This window comes from Fringilla coelebs (genome assembly GCF_963513975.1).
Source record: "Fringilla coelebs genome assembly, chromosome: 26".
NCBI lineage: Eukaryota > Metazoa > Chordata > Aves > Passeriformes > Fringillidae > Fringilla > Fringilla coelebs.
The window spans coordinates 2322133-2340913 of record NC_140052.1 but is presented as its reverse complement, the minus strand read 5'-3'; the positions used below and the strand labels follow the sequence as shown (position 1 = coordinate 2340913).

Here is an 18781-nt window from a genome sequence, read left to right as displayed (position 1 = left end):
GCTGTGCCCATGGCTATTCCAGCTGTGCCCATGGCCCTCCCAGCTGTGCCCATGGCCCTCCCAGCTGTACCCATGGATAACCCAGCTGTGCCCATGGCCATCCCAGTTCTGCCCAGGGCTAACCCAGCTGTGCCCATGGCCATCCCAGCTGTGCCCAGGGCTATCCCATCTCTGCACATGGCCATGCTGTACCCATGGGAACCCAACTGTGTCCACGGCTATCCCAGCTCTGCCCTCATCCCACCCAGGGCCTGCCTGGGCCCCATCCCAGCTCCATCCCCACGAGTCTGGAGCACCCAGAGCCCCCCAAACTGTCTCACTGAACTCCACAGAAAATCCCCCAGGATATTTTTACAAGGGTGGGGGGATGAGGTAGGGATGAAGGAGCTGGAGAGAACTGGGTGCAATAAACCATTTATTCCTCCAAACAGCCCTGTTAAAACCCCGAGCGCCGTGGCACAGACACCACTGAATGTTCCTGGCCTAGAGTCCGGCAGTAATGATTTTTTTTGGCTTTTTTTTTTTTTTTTTTAGGATTATTACAAATAATATTTACCTTTGTGCTGGTTCACATCTTGATGCTGTTAAACACGTGGCCACAGCTGGTTTCCCGCTCAGGGCAGTGATATAGTGCTGGTGTTATGAAGCAAAACCTCTCCTGCGAGCCAGAACACCCCACATTTAAAAACCTATTACTTTTCAATATTCCATGGATGCATTTTGCTCCAGCTCAGAGCAATTTCCTAGTTTACCCTTATTAAACTGAGAGGGGCTGAGCAGAGGCTTGTGATTTATGAAACACATACTAGATTCATTAAAACCTTTAAAGATTTAATACATTTTATCAAGGCCTTAAATCTGGGCAACCGCCTTTAAAAAAACACCAACTGCAGGGTGTTTTTCATCTCTGGCGCCCTTTTGCGCTTCTTTAAGAGCTGTAAAATTTGGATTGACAAATATTGTGGATATTTCATTCCTTATTCCTAAATGGCGCTGAACCCTCCTGACAGGGTTGTTATATACAACCTCAGAGATCCATCACGAGGAAAGATCAAATCATTCTCCTTTATTGACGTTTTATACGTGGTTTTTAAGGCCCTTTCCAGGATTTCAGAGCTGGATGATTCTGCTTCCTGGCCCATCCCATTTCCTGTGATTGCCCAAACGAGCAGGGGGGTCTGTGTGGGGGGCAATGCTGGCGGAGGTCAGGGATGAAATAAAAATGTTGTGGCTGACAACAATAATTGACAGAGGGGGAATTTGGGCTAAATATTAGAGTCAGATCTCCAGGAGCACTTGGACAATGCTCTGAGGGACACAGGGGGGATTGTTGGGGTGTCTGTGCAGGGCCAGGAGCTAGACTGGATGACCCCGTGGGCTTTTTCCAGCTGAGGGTCTTTTGTGGGAAATGTGGGAATGTGGAAAAGGGGAAATGTGGAAAAGTGGGAATGTGGAAAGGTGGAAAAGTGGAAATGGGGGAAAGTGCAAGTGTGAAAATGTGGGAAATGGAAAAGTGGGAAAGTGGGAAATGGAAATGTCCCGAGCCGTGGCAGGCGCTGCAATGGGATGGGTCTCGCTGTCCCTTCCGACACGAAACCTTCTGTGTCCTGTGACTCCTCCGCCTCTCTCTGTCCCCCCTGCCCGGAGCGGGCTCGGGGGGCTCCGCGCCCCAACCCCGCGGGCGCGGGCGGGTCTCGAACCCGCGGCCTCCGGCGCCGCATCCCCGCTCCTCCATCGCCCCCTGGCGGCGGCGGCGGCGCGGTCGCGCGGTGATGACGCCAGTGACGCGCCGCCGGTGCCGCCGCCGGTGCCGGGCATGGCCCAGCTCGGCGCCATCGCCGCTCTCGCCCTCGGCGTAGCGGCCGCCGCGCTCCTCTCGGCCGTGCACAAGATCGACGAGGGGCACATCGGCGTCTACTACCGGTGAGACAGCCCGGCGGGGCTCCCTGCGGCGAGAGGGCCGGGCCCCGGCCAGCCGCCGCCGCCGCTCACGGTTCCCTCCCTCCCTCTCTCTCTCTCTCCGGTTCTCTCCGCAGCGGCGGCGCTTTGCTGACCTCCACCAGCGGGCCCGGCTTCCACCTCATGCTGCCCTTCATCACGTCCTACAAGTCAGTGCAGGTGCTGCTGGGCGCGGGCCCGGGCGGGGCGGGCACCGGGGCACCCGGGTGGCAGCCGGGGCCGTGCCCGCTGCCGGGACAGGCGGCTCTCGGTGCCACCGGGGCCGGGGAAATCCCTCTCTTAAGCCTCTTTCCTTCAATCCCCTGCAGACCACGCTGCAGACGGACGAGGTGAAGAATGTCCCGTGCGGTACCAGGTGAGATGTTCGGGACCGAGATCCCCCGGCCCCAAAGTGGGGATGCTGGAAACCGAGCTCCTGCCCAGCCCCAAACTGGGCTGACTGGAAACCGAGCTCCTGCCCAGCCCCAAACTGGGCTCACTGGAGACCGAGCTCCTGCTCATGCCCAGACTGGGCTCACTGGAAACCGAGCTCCTGCCCAGCCCCAAACTGGGCTCACTGGTAAAACGGAGCTCCTGCCCAGCCCCAAACTGGGCTCACTGGTAAAACGGAGCTCCTGCCCAGCTCCAGACTGGGCTCACTGGAAACCGAGCTCCTGCCCAGCCCCAAACTGGGCTCACTGGAAACCGAGCTGCTGCCCAGCCCCAAACTGGGCTCACTGGAAACCGAGCTCCTGCCCAGTCCCAAACTGGGCTCACTGGGAGGCTCTGCAGGGTCTCTCTGGACAGTGAGCCCCAGGACCGTGTGCTGGGCTGGTCCCACACCCGTCCCGTGGAGGGTTCAGTGCCCCTTGGAGCCGCTCAGCCTCCTGCAAAAATCATTCTGTGTTTTCTCTTTTTTCAGTGGGGGAGTGATGATTTATTTCGACAGGATCGAGGTGGTGAATTTCCTCATCCAGAGCGCGGGTGAGTCACAGTTCTACCACCAGGGCTGGGCTGCAGTGACAGGAAGGGGCTGGGCTGGGTTTGCCTGGAGGGAGTCAGGCTGTCCCACAGGAGGGGCTGGAATTGCCTGGAGGGAGCCAGGCTGTCCCACAGGAGGGGCTGGAATTGCCTGGAGGGAGCCAGGCTGTCCCACAGGAGGGGCTGGAATTGCCTGGAGGGAGCCAGGCTGTCCCACAGGGGGTCTGGGTTTGGTGGGGGCCAGGCTGTCCCACAGGTGTTCCCCAAGCACCTGGCAGAGCCCTGAGCTCTGGCTGTCACCTCTGCCCCCTCCCCCAGGAATTTGGGCTGTTGATTTTCTCTGTCCCAGCCCCCCTGAGTTTTGTGCAGCAGGTTGGAGTCACAGGGGGTTCAGGGGCAGCCAGGGGCTCTGAGCAAAGGCTCCTGGAGAACCACCTGGGCAGCCTTTTCCCAAATCCTTTGGGGTTGAGTGTGGGAGGGCCTGGCTCAGCAGGGAGCTGTGTGTGTGCAGCCCCAGCACTGCCTGGGGGTGCTTCAGACCCTCCTGTTCACAGGGCAGGGCACAGATATTGGTGAGAGTGCCACAAAGTACCAGCAGTGAATAAACCTGCCCTGAGCAGAGGGTTTGAGGGCAGGGGGTCCCTCATTTCATACTGCACTGAGACTGAGCTCCAGGGCTTTCCCTCAGAGTGCTGAGCCTGCTCTCCCTGCTCCCTTCCCCCCCTGCTCTCTCAAGCTACATCAGGGAAGGTGTAGGTTGGATATTAGGAAGAAATTTTCCACCCAAAGAATAATAAAGCCCTGGAATGCTCTTCCCAGGGAGGTGGTGGAATTACCATCTCTGGATGTGTTTAAAACAGACTGGCCATGGCACTGGGTGCTGTAGTCTGGGTGAAGTGTTGGGGCACAGGTTCTTGGTGATCTTAGAGGTCTCTTCCAACCTCATCATTCTGGGATTCTGAGGTTCCTGTCCTCTCCCAGTGTACGACATCGTCAAGAACTACACGGCTGACTACGACAAGGCTCTCATCTTCAACAAGATCCACCACGAGCTGAACCAGTTCTGCAGCGTGCACACTCTGCAGGAGGTGTACATCGAGCTGTTTGGTGAGCTGCTGCTTCTGGGGGCTGTCAGTGCAGAGCCCCCACGTGATGGGGGGGTTTTATCCATGTTTTATCCGTGTTTTATCCGTGTTTTATCCATGAATCCCGAGCTGCCTCTGCTTGGAGCCAGGGTTATTAGGCAGCTGCCATCGTTTATCCCTGTTATCTTTTGGAGCTGAGTGCCTCAGTATGTTGGAACAATAAACTGCAAGGCCAGCCCTGCCAGCAGCCTCCCTTTAGGGAAGGGAGCAGGAATTCTGTGGCATTCTCTGTGCGTGCAGCAGCTGGGATGGATTGAATTGGTCACAGGGTTGTCTGATCCAGATGGAAGAGCCTGTGCCTCTCTGCTGACACAGAAACTGAGCAAGCACCCCTGGCCAGAGGCTTTGGGCTGTACCTGTGGCTGCAGTGCTGGCAGGAGCCTGCTGCCCTCCCCAGCAGGGAGGCATGGGGCAGGAGAGGCTGAGGAAAAGCTGTGGTTTCCTGGTGGGATTGGCCCAGCAGCTGCCAGTGCTGAGTGCTTTGTTTCTGGCTCTGGGCTGACAGGAAATCCTCCCAGGCTTTCAGCAGTGCTGGCTGTGGGCTGCTGGGGGCCCAGCAGGACAGGCTTTGTGCCTGGGTGAGCACAGGGTGTTTGCAGGCTCCTGTTGTCTCTTCAGCCTGGCTTTCCGAGGAGCCTGGCTGCCCTTCCCACACTGGGGCTCAGATCCCCCCAGTTCCCAGCTCCTGCTGGTGGCTGGACAAGTTCCTGGCCCATGGAGGTTCCAGATGTTGGCAGCTGCTGCTTGAAATGGGCTGAAAGCTCCTGCTCTGCACAGAAGGAACTTGTGCAAACTCTCTGGAAGCCCTGGGTCTGGCTGGGGCTCTGCAGTGGGGCACAGCCCCTCTGAGCAGCCTCACATCACCCTCTGCCCCCACATCTGCCAGCAGGTGCAGGGAACTGATAACAGCTGCTTCCCAAACTCCTGGCTGGCCTTCATTAGCAGTTCCAGATAGGAAACTGGGACCAAAGCAAACAGTCCAGGAGTGTGATGTGATCCCTCTCAAGGCTGTTACCGTTTGATTTTCCCTCTGCACTTCCCTGCAGGCCCCAGCTGGAAGCACTGCCCTCCTTGCAGCTTTCATCAGAGCAGGGTTTTAGGTTATGTTTCCTTTTGAAATCCTCAGCTACGCTGGAGTTCTGGGACTCCTTGAGCCAAAGAGACATTGCTGATGATTTTTGCAGCCTGTTAAAGTAACTGATGCTGCCATTTCCCATTCCTGCCTTTCCCTTTGCTTCGTGTCCTGCTGGCACAGGTGCAGGTCAGGATTTACCTTGTCCCTCCAGGGTCTAGTGGGCAGTTCAGTGGGGAAGGGGCTTAGAGCACAGATTGCTGGTTGTGAAGATGCTGTATCTGCCTCAGGAAGATTCCAGGCTGCAGGTTAAGGGAAACTGCAGGGTTTCTTTTCATGCCTGCCACATTCCTGTGGTGTGTCCCACTGCTGGGAGCCTGCCTCGGGGTCAGCCCAGCACTTCTTCATCCAACTCCCATTTGTGCTTTCCAGGAATAAGAAACGTGAGCCATCCCAGCTCACTCTGGGTGCTGACAGCAAACTGCATTGGGGGATGTTTCATTCCCTTCTCTTTTCTCCCCAATCAGATCAAATTGATGAAAACCTTAAACTGGCCTTGCAGCAAGACCTCACCACAATGGCCCCTGGATTAATTATACAGGTAATCAGGATTTGATTGAGATATTGGAGGGGCAGATTCTGAAGAGGGGAAAGGGCTAAAAGGAAACAAGAAACTGAGATTTGTTTAGGAAATTGCTTTACAACACAGATTTCATTTAACCTGGGGAGTAGGAGCAGTGTCCTTCCTGTCCCCTCACAGTTTTGGTGTGTTGAGTTTCTCCTGGAGTTCCTGGGTGCTGCTTTGCCCAGGTTACAGTTACACTCCTGTTATGTCAGGAGACTTTTCAGTGCTGTTTCTCTGTGGGTTTTGGGCCTGGTCACAGTCTGTGCAGCTCTGGTGGCAGGGGATGTCCCAGGTGCCACCCCCAGTCCCCTGCAGCCCCAGGGGCCCCTTGGCTGCTGGCCCAGGTTCTCTTGTGTGTCTCTCTCTGCAGGCAGTTCGAGTGACAAAGCCAAACATCCCCGAGACCATCCGGAGGAATTACGAGCTCATGTAAGTGCCTGTGTGTGCCCAAAAGGACCCAGCAGGGCAGAAGAACTCAGGGTTGGGGCATCATGGTGCCCTCAGCCTCCTGCTGCCCCTCGGGATGGGGCTGGGGAGGAGCAGCTCTGAGCACTGGCAGGGCCCTCACTGCAGCCCTCGAGCACAGGCATGGTTTGCCCTGGGGCTCCTTCCCTGGCCCTGTGCTCCAGAGCCCTCCCAGAGCTGAGCCTGAGTGGCAGAGGGATGGATTTCACCACTAATCCTCTTGTTTGACTGGGATGGAGAAACTGTTGATTCAACAAGCTGAAGACTTGCAAAGCTTTGAAATAACTCTCTTTGACAGCACTTGACGTGCTGATCCCTCTGCAGTGCCCCGAGCCAGCTGCCAGCACTTTGCTCAGCCAGGATTGGATCCCTCTCATCCATTCTGCTTCCCCAGCACTGCATGTCACCTTTTGGGCTTGCTTGTGGTAAATCCTGTGTAATAAATACAGCTGGATGTGTTGAGAGACTCAGTTCCAGAGTCTCTTCCCTGACTGGGAGCAGGAGCAGAGTTTTTATTTATGTTCACTTTAAAAACTCATGAATGTAAGTAAAAACCAGTAAGATAGAAAAAGCACCAGGGCAGCCTGCAGAGACTGTGTCACAGGGAAATCTTCCTGCTATGGAGGGGAAAAAAGAATGCTTTGATTCAGGTATAAAAAGCTGTGTGCAGGTGCCTGCCCTGACATTGCTGATCCCACCCGCCCTGGGCACGTGCTGGAAGGAGGGGAGAGCCAGCAGCTCGTTCTGGGGGTGTGCTGTGAGTCCCACAGCAGTGAGCTCCTGCTTTTAACTGGTTTTTCCTGCTCCCCAGGGAGAGTGAGAAGACAAAGCTGCTGATAGCAGCCCAGAAGCAGAAGGTGGTGGAGAAGGAGGCAGAGACAGAGAGGAAGAAAGCTCTGATCGGTCTGTGGGGCTGGGCTGGGAGAGGGAGCGGGGGGACAGGCAGCAGGGTGACCCCAGGGAGGGAGGGATGCACCTGGTTCACTCTGGGACCTTCCCTGATCCAAAACCTTCCCAGAGAAACTCAGGAGTTTTTCAGGTGGGTTCCAGCTTTGTTCTCTGCGGGCTGGAAATTCTTCCCGCCGTTTATTTCCACCTGAAGTGGGTGATGAGTGAGGATTTTCCAGGGTGAGGCTGCTCCTGGTGTTAGGAAAACGTGTGATGACAGCGTGGGCGTGTTCTTGTTTTCACTGCAGAGGCAGAAAAGATTGCACAAGTTGCTGAAATAACTTATGGACAGAAAGTGATGGAAAAGGAGACAGAGAAGCGAATTTCAGAGATTGAAGGTGAGTGGGGGGTGAGCTTTTCCTGAAGCAGTTCACCAAGGAGTTCTTGAAGTGTGTGTTGACTGTTCTTCACAGGGGTTAAGTTCCTGACCACAGGCAGGAGTAGGAATTTCTTTGCAGGCTGTGCTTGAAACTCTCTTTCTCAAGGTGATCACTGTAGGAGTTTGAACTTAAGGAGATGTTCTCTCACCCCTCTGATAAAGTGCTTTGTCAAAGAAACTCCAGGGCGTGGAGAGGGCTCTGCAATTGCAGCTCGGGAGTGGCAAGGCCTTTCTTCCCCTTACATTCATTAGAGGCCCTGACAAGCTTTGCAGAAGCCATTGAGGAGCCAATTAAGAGTTTTCAGGTCAGCAGCTTCTCATTAAGAAGTTCTTTGCAGAAATACAATGGGATTTATTTCTTATAACTGTGTCAGCCCTCAGTCTGGCTCTGTGCTGGCAGAGGATTCCTGCCTCCTCCTTTTTTCCTGGTGTCTCTGACTTGGGACCAAGCTCTCCTTTTAGCCAGGAGAGGAAGTTGTGGGCCAGGCCATCCAGCTGTTTACAGGATCTTTAGGTGCAGCAGCTCCCAGGCCTCCCTGCTAGGGGAAGTAAACAAATGGTTTATCCAGCTGTGCAGCTCTCAGACCCAGACTGACATGTTGCAATTGTGGGGCTCCATGCCCTAGGAGGAGTGGCAGGACATGGGCAGGATTCCACTCATTTCATCTCTAACCTGCTGGCCTGATAGCCATCATTAGCACTGGATGGATGCAGAGGCAGAGGGGAAAAAGGAGTGCAGTACAGAAAGGGGGAGTGTTCCTTAAGTGTCTGTGCCAGCAGTCAGGAATTTCAGTATCCACAGAGTCAAAGCCTTGGAGCAATTGTTGATACAGCAGAGAAAAGGATTCAGAGATCCTGTGCAGGGTCTCTGCAAGGGGCAGAGCCTGTAAAGATTAAAATCCCCTGCTCTGCATGCCAGAACCTTCATCTGCATATCCCAAATCCCATCTGGGAATCCCATGCACAGCACAGACCTCATCTGCAGGGAGTCTGCTGGCCTGCCCAGGCTGCTCCTGGGGTCCTGGGCAGGGGCTGTGGGTAAATCCCACATCTGCAGGAGAGCAGTTCTGCATTTCAGCACCAGAGTCAGCCCTGGCTCGAGAAGAAAGGCTGAGCTCTGCCCACGTGATGGGGATAATCAAACCCTGATGTTTGTCAAGTTCTTGGAGCTCTGCAGTTGCAGATGCAATTTGCTTCTTCGTGCTCTCATCCTGCAGCCATTTAACTGTAAATTGAGCTCCCATTTCTGGGTTTCCCATTTTGTTCCCTCTTCCCTTGGTTGTACCCTGTGTAGCTCAGAGGTGGCACTGGCCACCTTCTGAAGAGTTACCAGCTGCAAACAGTGCAAACGTGGCTGGAAATAAAAACATGATTCAGAGCATGTGTTTGCTTCCAGATGCTGCATTTCTTGCACGAGAGAAGGCGAGAGCTGATGCTGAGTGTTACACTGCAATGAAGGTGGCTGAGGCCAACAAGGTACTGTGCTTTCCTTTGTGCTGCCTCAGAGCAGGGCCCCTGGCACCAGGCTGTAGGGAAATCCCAGCACAAGGGCAGGCAGTGATCCTTGTTTAAGTCAAAAAGCAAAACAAGGCCATCTCCTCTCAGCACAGCTTTCATCTGGAACAATTAGTCAACAATTAGATCCTTATTTGCAAGTTCATTTTGTTCTCTGGACGGATCAGTGTCAGGGTATGTGAAATCTCTGCTCTGCCAGGTGCTCAGGGGGCCGTGGCTCTCTGTGAAATATCACTTTCAGTGCTGCCCTTTCACACTGTTGTGATGAGAAATGTGCTTTCATTCCAGTCTCAAGTTGGCAGGCAGTCAGAGCAGGGAGATCTCCAGGGTGACAAGCAGGGGCAGAATAAATCACAGTGCAGGGAAAGAACTGATCTCAGACACCCTAGAAGAGCTTCAGTATTGCAGTATTGCAACGTGGAAACAGAAAAATGGCATGGATAGAGTGGCCAGGTGTGCTCCTGGCCACAGCAAGCTCCAGGACATCCCAGCAGGACGTTTTAGCTGTGTGGTGGTCAGGGAGAAGGGGCAGAGGGCCGGGGTGTTTGTGCCCAGGTTTTGTCCTCGCTTACAGTCCTGAAGGAATGAGCTCCTCTCCCCCAGACTCACTGGTGGATCTGCTCCCTGGAGGGAGCATGGGATGTTTCCCTCCTCAGTGGCTCTCCTTGCAGGGGCTGCACTGAGGGATGTGCTCTCCAGCCTCTCCATCACGCTTGGACTGAGCCTTTCCCCAGCTGCTCCCTTCCCTTTCCATTCTGCCACTTAATCCCTGGGATCTGGAGCTGCCCTCAGCCCTGCTGGAGAGGATCCTGGCTCTGGGCACTCTGTGTTCCCTGGGGAGGGCTGGCCATGCCTGCTGGGCTCCTGGAAAGGCAGGAATTCCCTTTTCCCAAAGCTGAGCCGTTGTGACCCGTTCTCTCTCCGTGCAGCTCAAGTTAACTCCTGAGTACTTGCAGCTGATGAAGTACAAGGCAATTGCAGCCAACAGCAAGATCTACTTTGGCAAAGATATTCCCAACATGTTCATGGACTCTGCAGGGAGCCAGAGCAAATCTGCAGAGGGACTGGCAGAAGGAATCCAAGAGGAGGACGGGGCAGGAACCAGTGAGGACACAAAGCTACTTCATAACATCAACTGAAAAGAAAGATTTCTATTCATTTTCTATCAAAAAAAAATGAACTGGGAAATTCCTTTTAGTTTTCTCCCTTTCCTGTGCTGAAAGAGATGAATCAGATTTAATCCTTTCAATCTTTTATATGACAATTAGACATTGGGGTGGGTTTTCTGGTAATTTCTAAGCTCCAGGTGTGTTCTGTAGCTGCACCTCCCCAGCTCATGGTCACCCAGACCAAGGATTTGGGAGAGGCTGTCAGGGCTGTCAGTTGGGTAGGAACCTAATTTGGGATTGAGGTGGTTCATAGCAGTTGCAGGTAAAGAAATGTTGAGGTTTTGGAGGGAGGGGAATTGCTGCTACAACTTGGTTTGGGTTTTTTTCTTACTGAAAATTCCAAGTACTTTATTTCAATCCCCTCTGAAAATAAGGTGCTAGATTTTGTACATTACATACAAGTGGCTGCTCCAGGCTGGGGCCAGTGGCTGCTGAGCCCACATGAGGTGACCCCATGAGGGACAGAGGGATCCTGCAGGTCCCACCCACGGGGGGATCGAAGCCTTAGACCACGTCACACAGGGAGTGACCCAAACTCTTCATTTTCTGTGTCCTGACTCTGCTTTGTTCTCCATTTGTCATGTTTTCTGTGGGGCACAGGAGAGTTGTCCCATGCCCCAGGGGGAGGGCGTGGGCAGCGTCCTGGAGTGCAGAGCTGGGTGGGATTTTCAGTGAAACGATGGAAATTGTCACAGAAGACCAGGGAGGAAAGAATTTTTGTCTCAGGGACCCTGACTTTACAAAAGGCCTTGCTGGGGAGGAGCTGCTGGAGTGAGCAGACAGTTTTTCAGCTGTGGGAGCAGCTGGATCTCAGTGTTTACTTTAAAAAGGACCTTCAGGTGAGCTGAAGTGAGCTCCTGTGGGACTGGGGCTGAAGGGACCTTGTGGAAGGAGGATTTCCCAGTGGCCAAGGACCTGCCATGATCCTGAAAGGCCACGGGGCAGAGACAGGCAGCTCTTCCTGAACTACCCAAAGATGGATTCCCCTTCTTGTCTCAGAACAATGTTCCAGAATGTACCTTCCCCTCCAGAGAGCTGGTCAGCTCCTCACATCCCAGATACAAGGAGGGAACAGAGCTTTCTTCTCCACACATGCAAAATTGGAGGATAAAAGTCCAGGCCTAGAGAGAACATTTTTTTTCCCTACCCAATCCATCTGCATTTGGCAGCAGAGCCTGGTGATTAATTGCTGATGTAATTAGAGGCCAGTATCCTCTTCTGAGATGATGCCAGTGCTCAGTGTCAGAGAGCAGCCTGGTGCATTCACAGGCTTGTGCCCCAAATTCTTGCTCCCCAGTTCCCCTGGTCTCACCCTTCAGTGTTCAAACCTCCATCTCTCTTGTGTTGCTCTGAGAGAGCTCAAGTGAATCTCAGCTGCTGGCTCCAGGGTTTTTACAGCAGTTTTCTCTTCCCTGTTGATGCTTGAAAATGCAAAATAGAAATGAAGCATCAGTTTCTGCTTAGAGTCCCATCCTCTTTGTATTTCTTAGGAGCTAAGGGAAGTCCCATCTCCAGACCTACACCAGACTCGAGAGCATCCTCAGGGAGGCTGGGATATTCCTGACTCATTCCTGTCTGTGCAGGCAGATCCTAACAGGGAATAGCAGAAATTTAACCATGAGGATGAGCTCACTTGAGATTGTTCTACGTTTGTGCTCGAGGTTTCCATCAGCAGCTAACACCTCCTTTTACACAAGTATTTTTCACTAATGAAAGGACCCTACTAAGCCAAAGTGGTATTATAAAGGCTTTTTTTTAATGTGTGATTTCACAGCAAGACAATAGCTTGGGATAAAGAGCTCTTAATGATTTTTTTTTAATTAAAACCCTGACTGCTAAAGTATTAGTGTAATTTAGTTAAGTTGTACTAAGAGTAAAAAATAACAAAAGCGAAGTTGAGAGTGTGTCAGTCTTCATAAGCCAAAATCCTTTGTTGTGTCTTCATTCAGGTTTCTTCACTCTAAAATGTCCTGAATGTTCCAGAGTGGATCAGTCTCTCCATGTAAACCTTTATTCCTCTGTCTCTAACAGGCAAGTTGTCCTGTTTCTCTAATCTTGAGATGAAGATCTGAACTTTAAACCCTCTCTATAGCAAAGTGCAGAGGTTTGTGGCACTGCTGATACCTGGGAGCATGGAAATGCTCTGCCAGAGCAGTCCTTGATCTTATGTACTGAATTGAAAGCCTCTTTTATTTTGGTATTTGCTATGACAATAAAATGGCCTTCAATTTTAGAGTCTTCCAATGTTACCGTCAGGGTTTGTGGATGGAGTTGAGTTGATGTTTGCAGGGGAGGATTTTGCAGAGGGAAGGTCGAGGTGCTGGGTGGGAGTGGGGGGCTCTGGGGTGCTGGGGGTCGGTTCTCCCTTTCCAGCGAGGAGGAGGAAGGTGGAAGAAGGGTGGAGGTGTCCAAGGAATCCCATTTCTGCAAAAAACAGAGGAACCAGACTGGAGCAGCAAACACCTCAGATTTGGTGAAGTTTGCAGAAAATCCTCGTCGTGTTTTACCAGACAAAAGGGCAGGAACCTTCTGGGTGTTTTTAGCCAGCTGTGTCAACACTGAATCTGCAGAGGGCCAGTGAAGTTCTGCACATTAAGACAAATATTTGAGTTAATGTGTTCCAGCCGGCGCTTCGGGAGCTCCTCCGTGAAGCCGGGCCTTGTCCCGTTCCCTCCGGCTGCTGCGGGGCTGTGGCGGCGCTGCCAGCGCTGCCCGCACCTCGGGCAGGGCCCGCCGGACCGGCCCCGCTCCCTGCCCGGCCCCGCGGCGCCTTTCGCCGCACAAACCGCAACTGGCACCCGCGGAGGCGGCTCCTCACGCGGGGATAACAACATCATCCTTGGCGGGGCGTGGAGGGCGGCCGGGGCCGGACCTGCCGGGTGGGCTGGCGGCAGCGCTCGGCTGTGACCGAGGGCACGGAATGGTTCGGATTTGTCACCACAACCCCGGGAAGGGGACGAGCGGGGAGCCCCGGCTGAGGGCCGCCATGGCGCCCGCGACCTTCCCAACATGGCGGCCCTCGCCCCGCCCCCCGCTCCCATTGGCTGGCGGCGCTGGTGGGAGCGATCCGATTGGCGGAGAGCGGGGGCGGGGCAGGTGTGTGGCGGAAGTGGCGGCGGGCGGGGATGTGGAGAGCGGGCATGGCCGCCGGGGACGGGCTGGGCCCGGCGCTCCGCGCCGTCACCGAGCTGGTGCAGCAAGCGGCGGCGCGGCGGCCGCAGGTGAGCCCCGGGGGCACGGGGGGCAACCCGGCGGGACCCGCGGGGCGGGAATGCTGCCACGGCTGCGATAGACCTCCGTCACCGCAGGGACGGGCCCACGCCGTGGGCGCAGGTCACCGGTGACAGTGGGGGCAGGCCCGCAGTGCGACCGGGATGGCTCCCACCGTGGGGACAGACCCGCAGTGCCGCCGGGACGGGTCCCACCGTGGGGACAGACCGCTGGTCACCGTGGGGATAGACCCGTAGTGCCTGTAGTGCCACCAGGATGGATCCCACCGTGGGGACAGACCCGTAGTGCCTGTAGTGCCACCAGGATGGGTCCCACCGTGGGGACAGACCCGCAGTGCCCCCGGGACGGGTCCCACCGTGGGGACAGGCGGCTGGTCACCGTGGGGATAGACCCGTAGTGCCTGTAGTGCCACCGGGATGGCTCCCACCGTGGGGACAGCTGGTCACCATGGGCACAGAGCCGCAGTTCCCCAGGGCCAGCACACCCCCCAGCAGAGGAGTCGAGCCCGCTATCGCGACAGCGCTCCCTCCTGTCGAGCTGGCGCTCCTCGACAGGGCCGGGCTCCCCTCGGTTCCCCCGGCAGCCCGGGGCTGGGCTGGGCTGGGCTCCCCGTGCTCACCCTCCGGGCTCCCGCAGGGGCTCCCGGCCGTGCAGCCGCGCCTCGTGGCCGTCAGCAAGACCAAGCCAGCAGAGATGGTGATGGAGGCCTACAGCCACGGGCAGCGCAGCTTCGGGGAGAACTACGTGAGTCTGGGGGCTGGGAAGGGTCAGCAGGGCTGGGACAGGGTCAGCAGGGCTGGGACAGGGTCAGCAGGGCTGGGACAGGGTCAGCAGAGCTGGGACAGGGTCAGCAGGGCTGGGACAGGGTCAGCAGGGCTGGGACAGGGTCACCAGGGCTAGGACAGGGTCACCAGGGCTAGGACAGGGCCCCTGCAGAAGGCACAGAATCCCAAAATCATTCCAAGCACTCCAAAGGCATCGAGTCCAAGCTGTGCCCAATTCCCACCTTGTCACCCAGCCCAGAGCGCTGAGTGCCACCTCCTGAGTCGTTCCTTGGACACCTCCAGGGATGGGGACTCCAACACCTCCCTGGACAGCCCTTTCCAAAGTTCAACAGCCCTTTCTGTGAAGAAATTCCTCCTGAGGGCTTGGCCCAGCTCAGTTTGGGTGGCTCTGTGGGTGACACATCATTCCCTGCCCTCGTGGTTTTGAGGCTCAGCTTGGCCCCAAGAACACACATCCCAAGGACACCAATCCCATGCCTGCTGTGGGTTTAACAGAATTTAATTCTCCTTCATTCCCAGGTTCAGGAGCTGCTGGAAAAGGCATCAGACTCCAGGGTAAGCACAGAGATCCCTTCATGCTTCCTTACCATGTATAGCTGTGTCCTGGGAGCTGCTCAGACAAAGTCCTGGGGTTTGTTAGGGATTTGGTTGGATCCTTATCTGTGCAGATAAATGGTGGGTTATTCTTGGCTCACTGCCTCTGCCCTGTTCCCCCTCCTGCCTTGCTGGCTCCAGGGAAGTCTGGGAATACATCTGCCTTAGTCATGATTTGTCTGCACAGGGCTCTGCCTTCTGTGCTCTCTCTAGGAGAGAGAGAGAGTTTTTTCCTCATTGAAAAAAAAAAACATGTTAGCTCTCAGTTTGGGGAAAATATCATTTTCTGACTGTTGCACAAGAGCTCTGCCTTTGCTGTTCCCATGGACAGCATTCCCTGCAGCCACAAACCCATCCCTCCCCAGGTTCAACCTCAGCACAACCACAGGCTGAGTCTTCAGGGTCAACAAACAAAGAAATTGGGTGTCTGGTATTTGCTTGTGGGCAAACTAAGACTGAAGTGCTGCGTGGGGGAAGAGGGAATTGTTGTTCCAACCTGAGCATTCCCTCTGCTTTCAGATTCTCTCCTCCTGTCCAGACATCAAGTGGCATTTCATTGGCCACCTGCAGAAGAACAATGTCAACAAGCTGATCGGTGAGTCCTGCTTGCTTTGGTGTGGGCAGTGCTCAGATGTGTCAGGGAGGGTCAGGATTTCAGAGGAAGGTTCTTCCCTCCCTCAGAGGGTGCTGGCACTGCCCAGGCTCCCCAGGGAATGGGCACAGCCCCGAGGCTGCCAGAGCTCCAGGGGGGTTTGGCCAATGCCCCCAGGGATGCCCAGGGTGGGGTTGTTGGGGGTCTGGGCAGGAGCAGGAGTTGCACTCAGCCATCCCTGGGGATCCCTTCCAGCTCAGGATGTTTCATGGTTCCCTGAAACAATCCCCATGAGCTCCCAAACAGAGTTCCCTCAGCCTGTCTTCTCTCCCCAGCTGTCCCAAACCTGTTCATGCTGGAAACAGTGGATTCTGTGAAACTGGCAGACAGAGTCAACAGCTCATGGCAGAAGAAAGGATCACCCCAGAGGCTGAAGGTCATGGTGCAAGTTAACACCAGCGGGGAGGACAGTGAGTGGCTCTTTGTGACAAGTGCATGGCTTGGCAGGGAGCTGGGACAGGCTCTGAAAGCAGAGCTGGGCTCTGATCTCCCTGTGCTTCTGCAGGCAAGCACGGGCTGGCCCCCGGGGACACCACGGCCGCTGTGGAGCACGTCATCAACAAGTGCCCCAGCCTGGAATTCGTGGGGCTGATGACCATTGGCAGCATCGGCCATGACCTCAGCAAGGGGCCAAATCCTGACTTCCAGGTAAGGTTTTCTCTGAGAAAATGTCACTGTGGGCTGGTTTCCTGGCACAGTTTGTCTGTCCCGGTCAAACCAGTGCGAGTAAGGCTGTCAGGAGGTAGAAACACCTTGTGCAGAGCCCTCAGCACCAGTGTCAGTGCAGGTGTGAGGCTTCTTTCTGCAGGGTGTTGCTCCCAGCCATCCTCTGAAGCTGCAGCCAGGATTTTGGCAGGGCAGCAGTTGCTGTGCTGGAGCTCCAGGTGAGGTCTGAGCCTCCTGTGTGTTGTCAGTAACTCTGGGGAACCTCCAGACATTGTTATGGTGTTTCCATGGGAAGTGTGGGAGTTGCAGGGCCTGTGTGGAGGAGACATCAGGGACAGGCAGGAACCAGGATCAGTCCAGGTGTGTGACCTCTGCTGTCCCCTGGTGCCCTTCAGGTGCTGCTGTCCCTGAGGCAGGAGGTGTGTGAGAAGCTGAACCTGCCCCTGGACAAGGTGGAGCTGAGCATGGGCATGTCCACAGACTTCCAGCACGCAGTAAGTGTGTTCCTGCCCCTTCCCTGGGGGAACAAACGTGCCTGCACCCCAAATTCCAGCCCAGGTGCCACCCAAACAGGCCTCTAAGGCTTCCCTTGGGTGAAGATCCCAGTGCAGCTCTCCTGGTCCTGATTCCTGGGATCAAATCAGCCCCTGGGTGTAGCTGTGGGTGCTGAGTCTGTGGGGAACCATGCTGTGAGAGCCAAGGCTGGGCTGTGGGGTGGTGGCAGCCCTGGCCTGAGCTGCTCCTCTCTGTCTCTTCCAGATAGAGGTTGGATCCACGAACGTCAGGATCGGGAGCACGATTTTTGGAGAGCGGGATTATTCCAACAAAACCGCTGGGGGCAAGGCCCCTGCTGGGGGTGGAGGCCAACCAGAGGCTGTGACAGTGCAGGGCCACTAAAGGGAAGACAAGTGGCCTCAGCAGAGGAGAGACCTCACTATGCATTTTACCTCCCTCCGTGTCGGCACCCATCCTGATGGTGAGAGGGAATTCCTCAGAGCAGAGGCCAGAATGCCTGATGATCATTGTGATTATAGAGTACCCCTAGAAACTGGAGATCTGCATAACCAACAAGGAAATTGAGGGTTGGAAGTGGCTGTGGTGTCTTGGTTCCTCAGGGTCATCAAGGACAGAGACTTTGGGGTAACTGGGCTGGACAAACAGGTGTTTGTCAGGCTGGAGTTGCTGCTGAGCAAGGTGGCTGGTGGTTGTTTTTGCTGAGGACTAAATGCTTCATTCAACACGTGATGATCTTGCCAGAAACCTGTAAATGTTTCCCCAAATAGAAGTTTTGCCCTTGGGATGGTGACACAGGAGCTGGGATGGGGCCGTGCTGTGGCACAGGAGAGGCCATGGCCACGGGGATGGGGTGAGTGACAGGCACAGGGGACTGTGAGGAGCTCAGCTGCCACTGTGAGTCCGTGCTGTGAGGCTTTGGCTGCACATCACAAGTGTGGGAGTGTCTTTTAGCTCAATTTGATCCTTTTCAGGCTGACACTAACTTTTCCCATGGCTGCCCAAATGTGGAATGCTTTTCCCCCTTCCCTTCTTTTCCCCTCCTCTGTTGTTGGGAATTATTTTCATCCTGCCTAGAAGTTTTGCTGCTGTTTTTTGGTCAGAATGGGGGTTTTCTGCCAGGCCTCTGCTCTGCCACCAGCTTGCTGCTGCTTTCCAAGGTGAGTCCCTCATGGTTTGGTGCCTGTGCCATCCCCTTTACAGCTGTGTGAGGATAACCGTGCAGCAGGGAGCTTTCCTTGGGAAAATACTTCAGAAAATGAACTTTTATTGTCCCACTGCATTCTGGCTTCCTGAAAAAAACATCATTTGGCCACTGAGAGAGCTTCTAGGCTGTGTCTTGACATCCTCTCCTGCTTTTGGAAGAGGGAAATGGGACTGTCACTGCAGTAACTTTCCTTCAGGTGTGAGCAGAAGCTCCTGCCGTGTCCTGTGTTGTTCAGCCAGTCTCACAACCCGTGTCCCAGCTGATTTTTGGGCTTGTGTGTCTGCTGAGAGGAGGAGAGCTCAGCTGCCAGCAGGAACATCCTCCCCAGGCTTTGCTCTGTGTGCTCCGTGTGGTTAAACCTCGCTGTTGGTTTCACTCTCCAAAAGCTGAATGTAAATGAAAAGAGAACTCCACCACCAACCTGTCGTAGCTCCGTGGTTTAGAAGCACCAGGGCTCGGGGCTGCCCCCCTCGTGCTGCACCGTGTGTGGTTCATAGTCTAGTAATAAACAGTGCTCGGTTCAATGCCATCTGTGCCAGCTCAAAAGCTATTAAAGATGTTATTTTTATGTCCCAGCGTGGTGAATAAATGCCCTGAGCTGCCCTTGGAGCTGTTTCCCCAGCCTGGGGCCGCTCCTGGAGCTGGGGCGGGGAGAGGACGGGGGTTGAAAGGCAGCTGAGCCGGGGCTGGCAGAGAAAGTGAGGCGGGTTTTGATCAGGATGGTCCAGAACTCTGTCGTGTGTCGCGAGCTGTCGTGTGTCGCGAGCTGTCCCCGCAGGAGCCCCTGGGTGGCGCTGCCGGCCCGGGCACGGGGCCCGGGCCCCAAAGTCGCCGTGTGTCACCTTGCTCAGGTGCAGAGCCCCGGCTGAGGCCGTCAGGGCGCTTGGGGGGCTCCC

The 18781-nt window shown here is 55.2% G+C and overlaps 2 protein-coding genes across 3 annotated transcripts; both read left to right on the top strand.

The window, feature by feature from the left end:
- Positions 1-1790: 1790 nt before the first annotated feature.
- Positions 1791-12932, top strand: ERLIN2 (ER lipid raft associated 2). 2 transcript variants are annotated; one of them, XM_084221782.1, is made up of 12 exons: positions 1791-1923; positions 2037-2108; positions 2268-2314; positions 2861-2922; positions 3901-4026; positions 5664-5737; positions 6132-6190; positions 7038-7129; positions 7423-7512; positions 8950-9029; positions 9998-10172; positions 12187-12932. In XM_084221782.1, exons 4-12 carry the CDS (start codon positions 2871-2873, stop codon positions 12288-12290), a joined length of 852 nt encoding a protein of 283 aa, XP_084077908.1. In that variant the 5' UTR covers positions 1791-1923; positions 2037-2108; positions 2268-2314; positions 2861-2870; the 3' UTR covers positions 12291-12932. The 2 variants fall into 2 exon arrangements, with proteins under 2 accessions (XP_084077908.1, XP_084077907.1); XM_084221781.1 differs by having other exon boundaries at positions 2037-2118; positions 12187-12926.
- A 413-nt stretch (positions 12933-13345) lies between these two features.
- On the top strand, positions 13346-18460 carry PLPBP (pyridoxal phosphate binding protein). The gene is made up of 8 exons (XM_084221893.1): positions 13346-13458; positions 14105-14212; positions 14773-14808; positions 15367-15442; positions 15775-15909; positions 16005-16147; positions 16561-16659; positions 16925-18460. Exons 1-8 carry the CDS (start codon positions 13363-13365, stop codon positions 17060-17062), a joined length of 831 nt encoding a protein of 276 aa, XP_084078019.1. The 5' UTR covers positions 13346-13362; the 3' UTR covers positions 17063-18460.
- The last annotated feature ends 321 nt before the right edge of the window (positions 18461-18781 follow it).

Bases quoted from the DNA above. Each gene is read 5' to 3' on its own strand.
- ERLIN2 (XM_084221781.1), top strand. From the start codon at position 1,817: ATGGCCCAGCTCGGCGCCATCGCCGCTCTCGCCCTCGGCGTAGCGGCC. The intron at 2,315-2,860 runs GTGAGATGTTCG...CTCTTTTTTCAG, and splicing joins AATGTCCCGTGCGGTACCAG to TGGGGGAGTGATGATTTATT. The intron at 2,923-3,900 runs GTGAGTCACAGT...GTCCTCTCCCAG, and splicing joins TTTCCTCATCCAGAGCGCGG to TGTACGACATCGTCAAGAAC.
- PLPBP (XM_084221893.1), top strand. From the start codon at position 13,363: ATGTGGAGAGCGGGCATGGCCGCCGGGGACGGGCTGGGCCCGGCGCTC. The intron at 14,809-15,366 runs GTAAGCACAGAG...CTCTGCTTTCAG, and splicing joins AAAAGGCATCAGACTCCAGG to ATTCTCTCCTCCTGTCCAGA. The intron at 15,443-15,774 runs GTGAGTCCTGCT...TTCTCTCCCCAG, and splicing joins CAATGTCAACAAGCTGATCG to CTGTCCCAAACCTGTTCATG.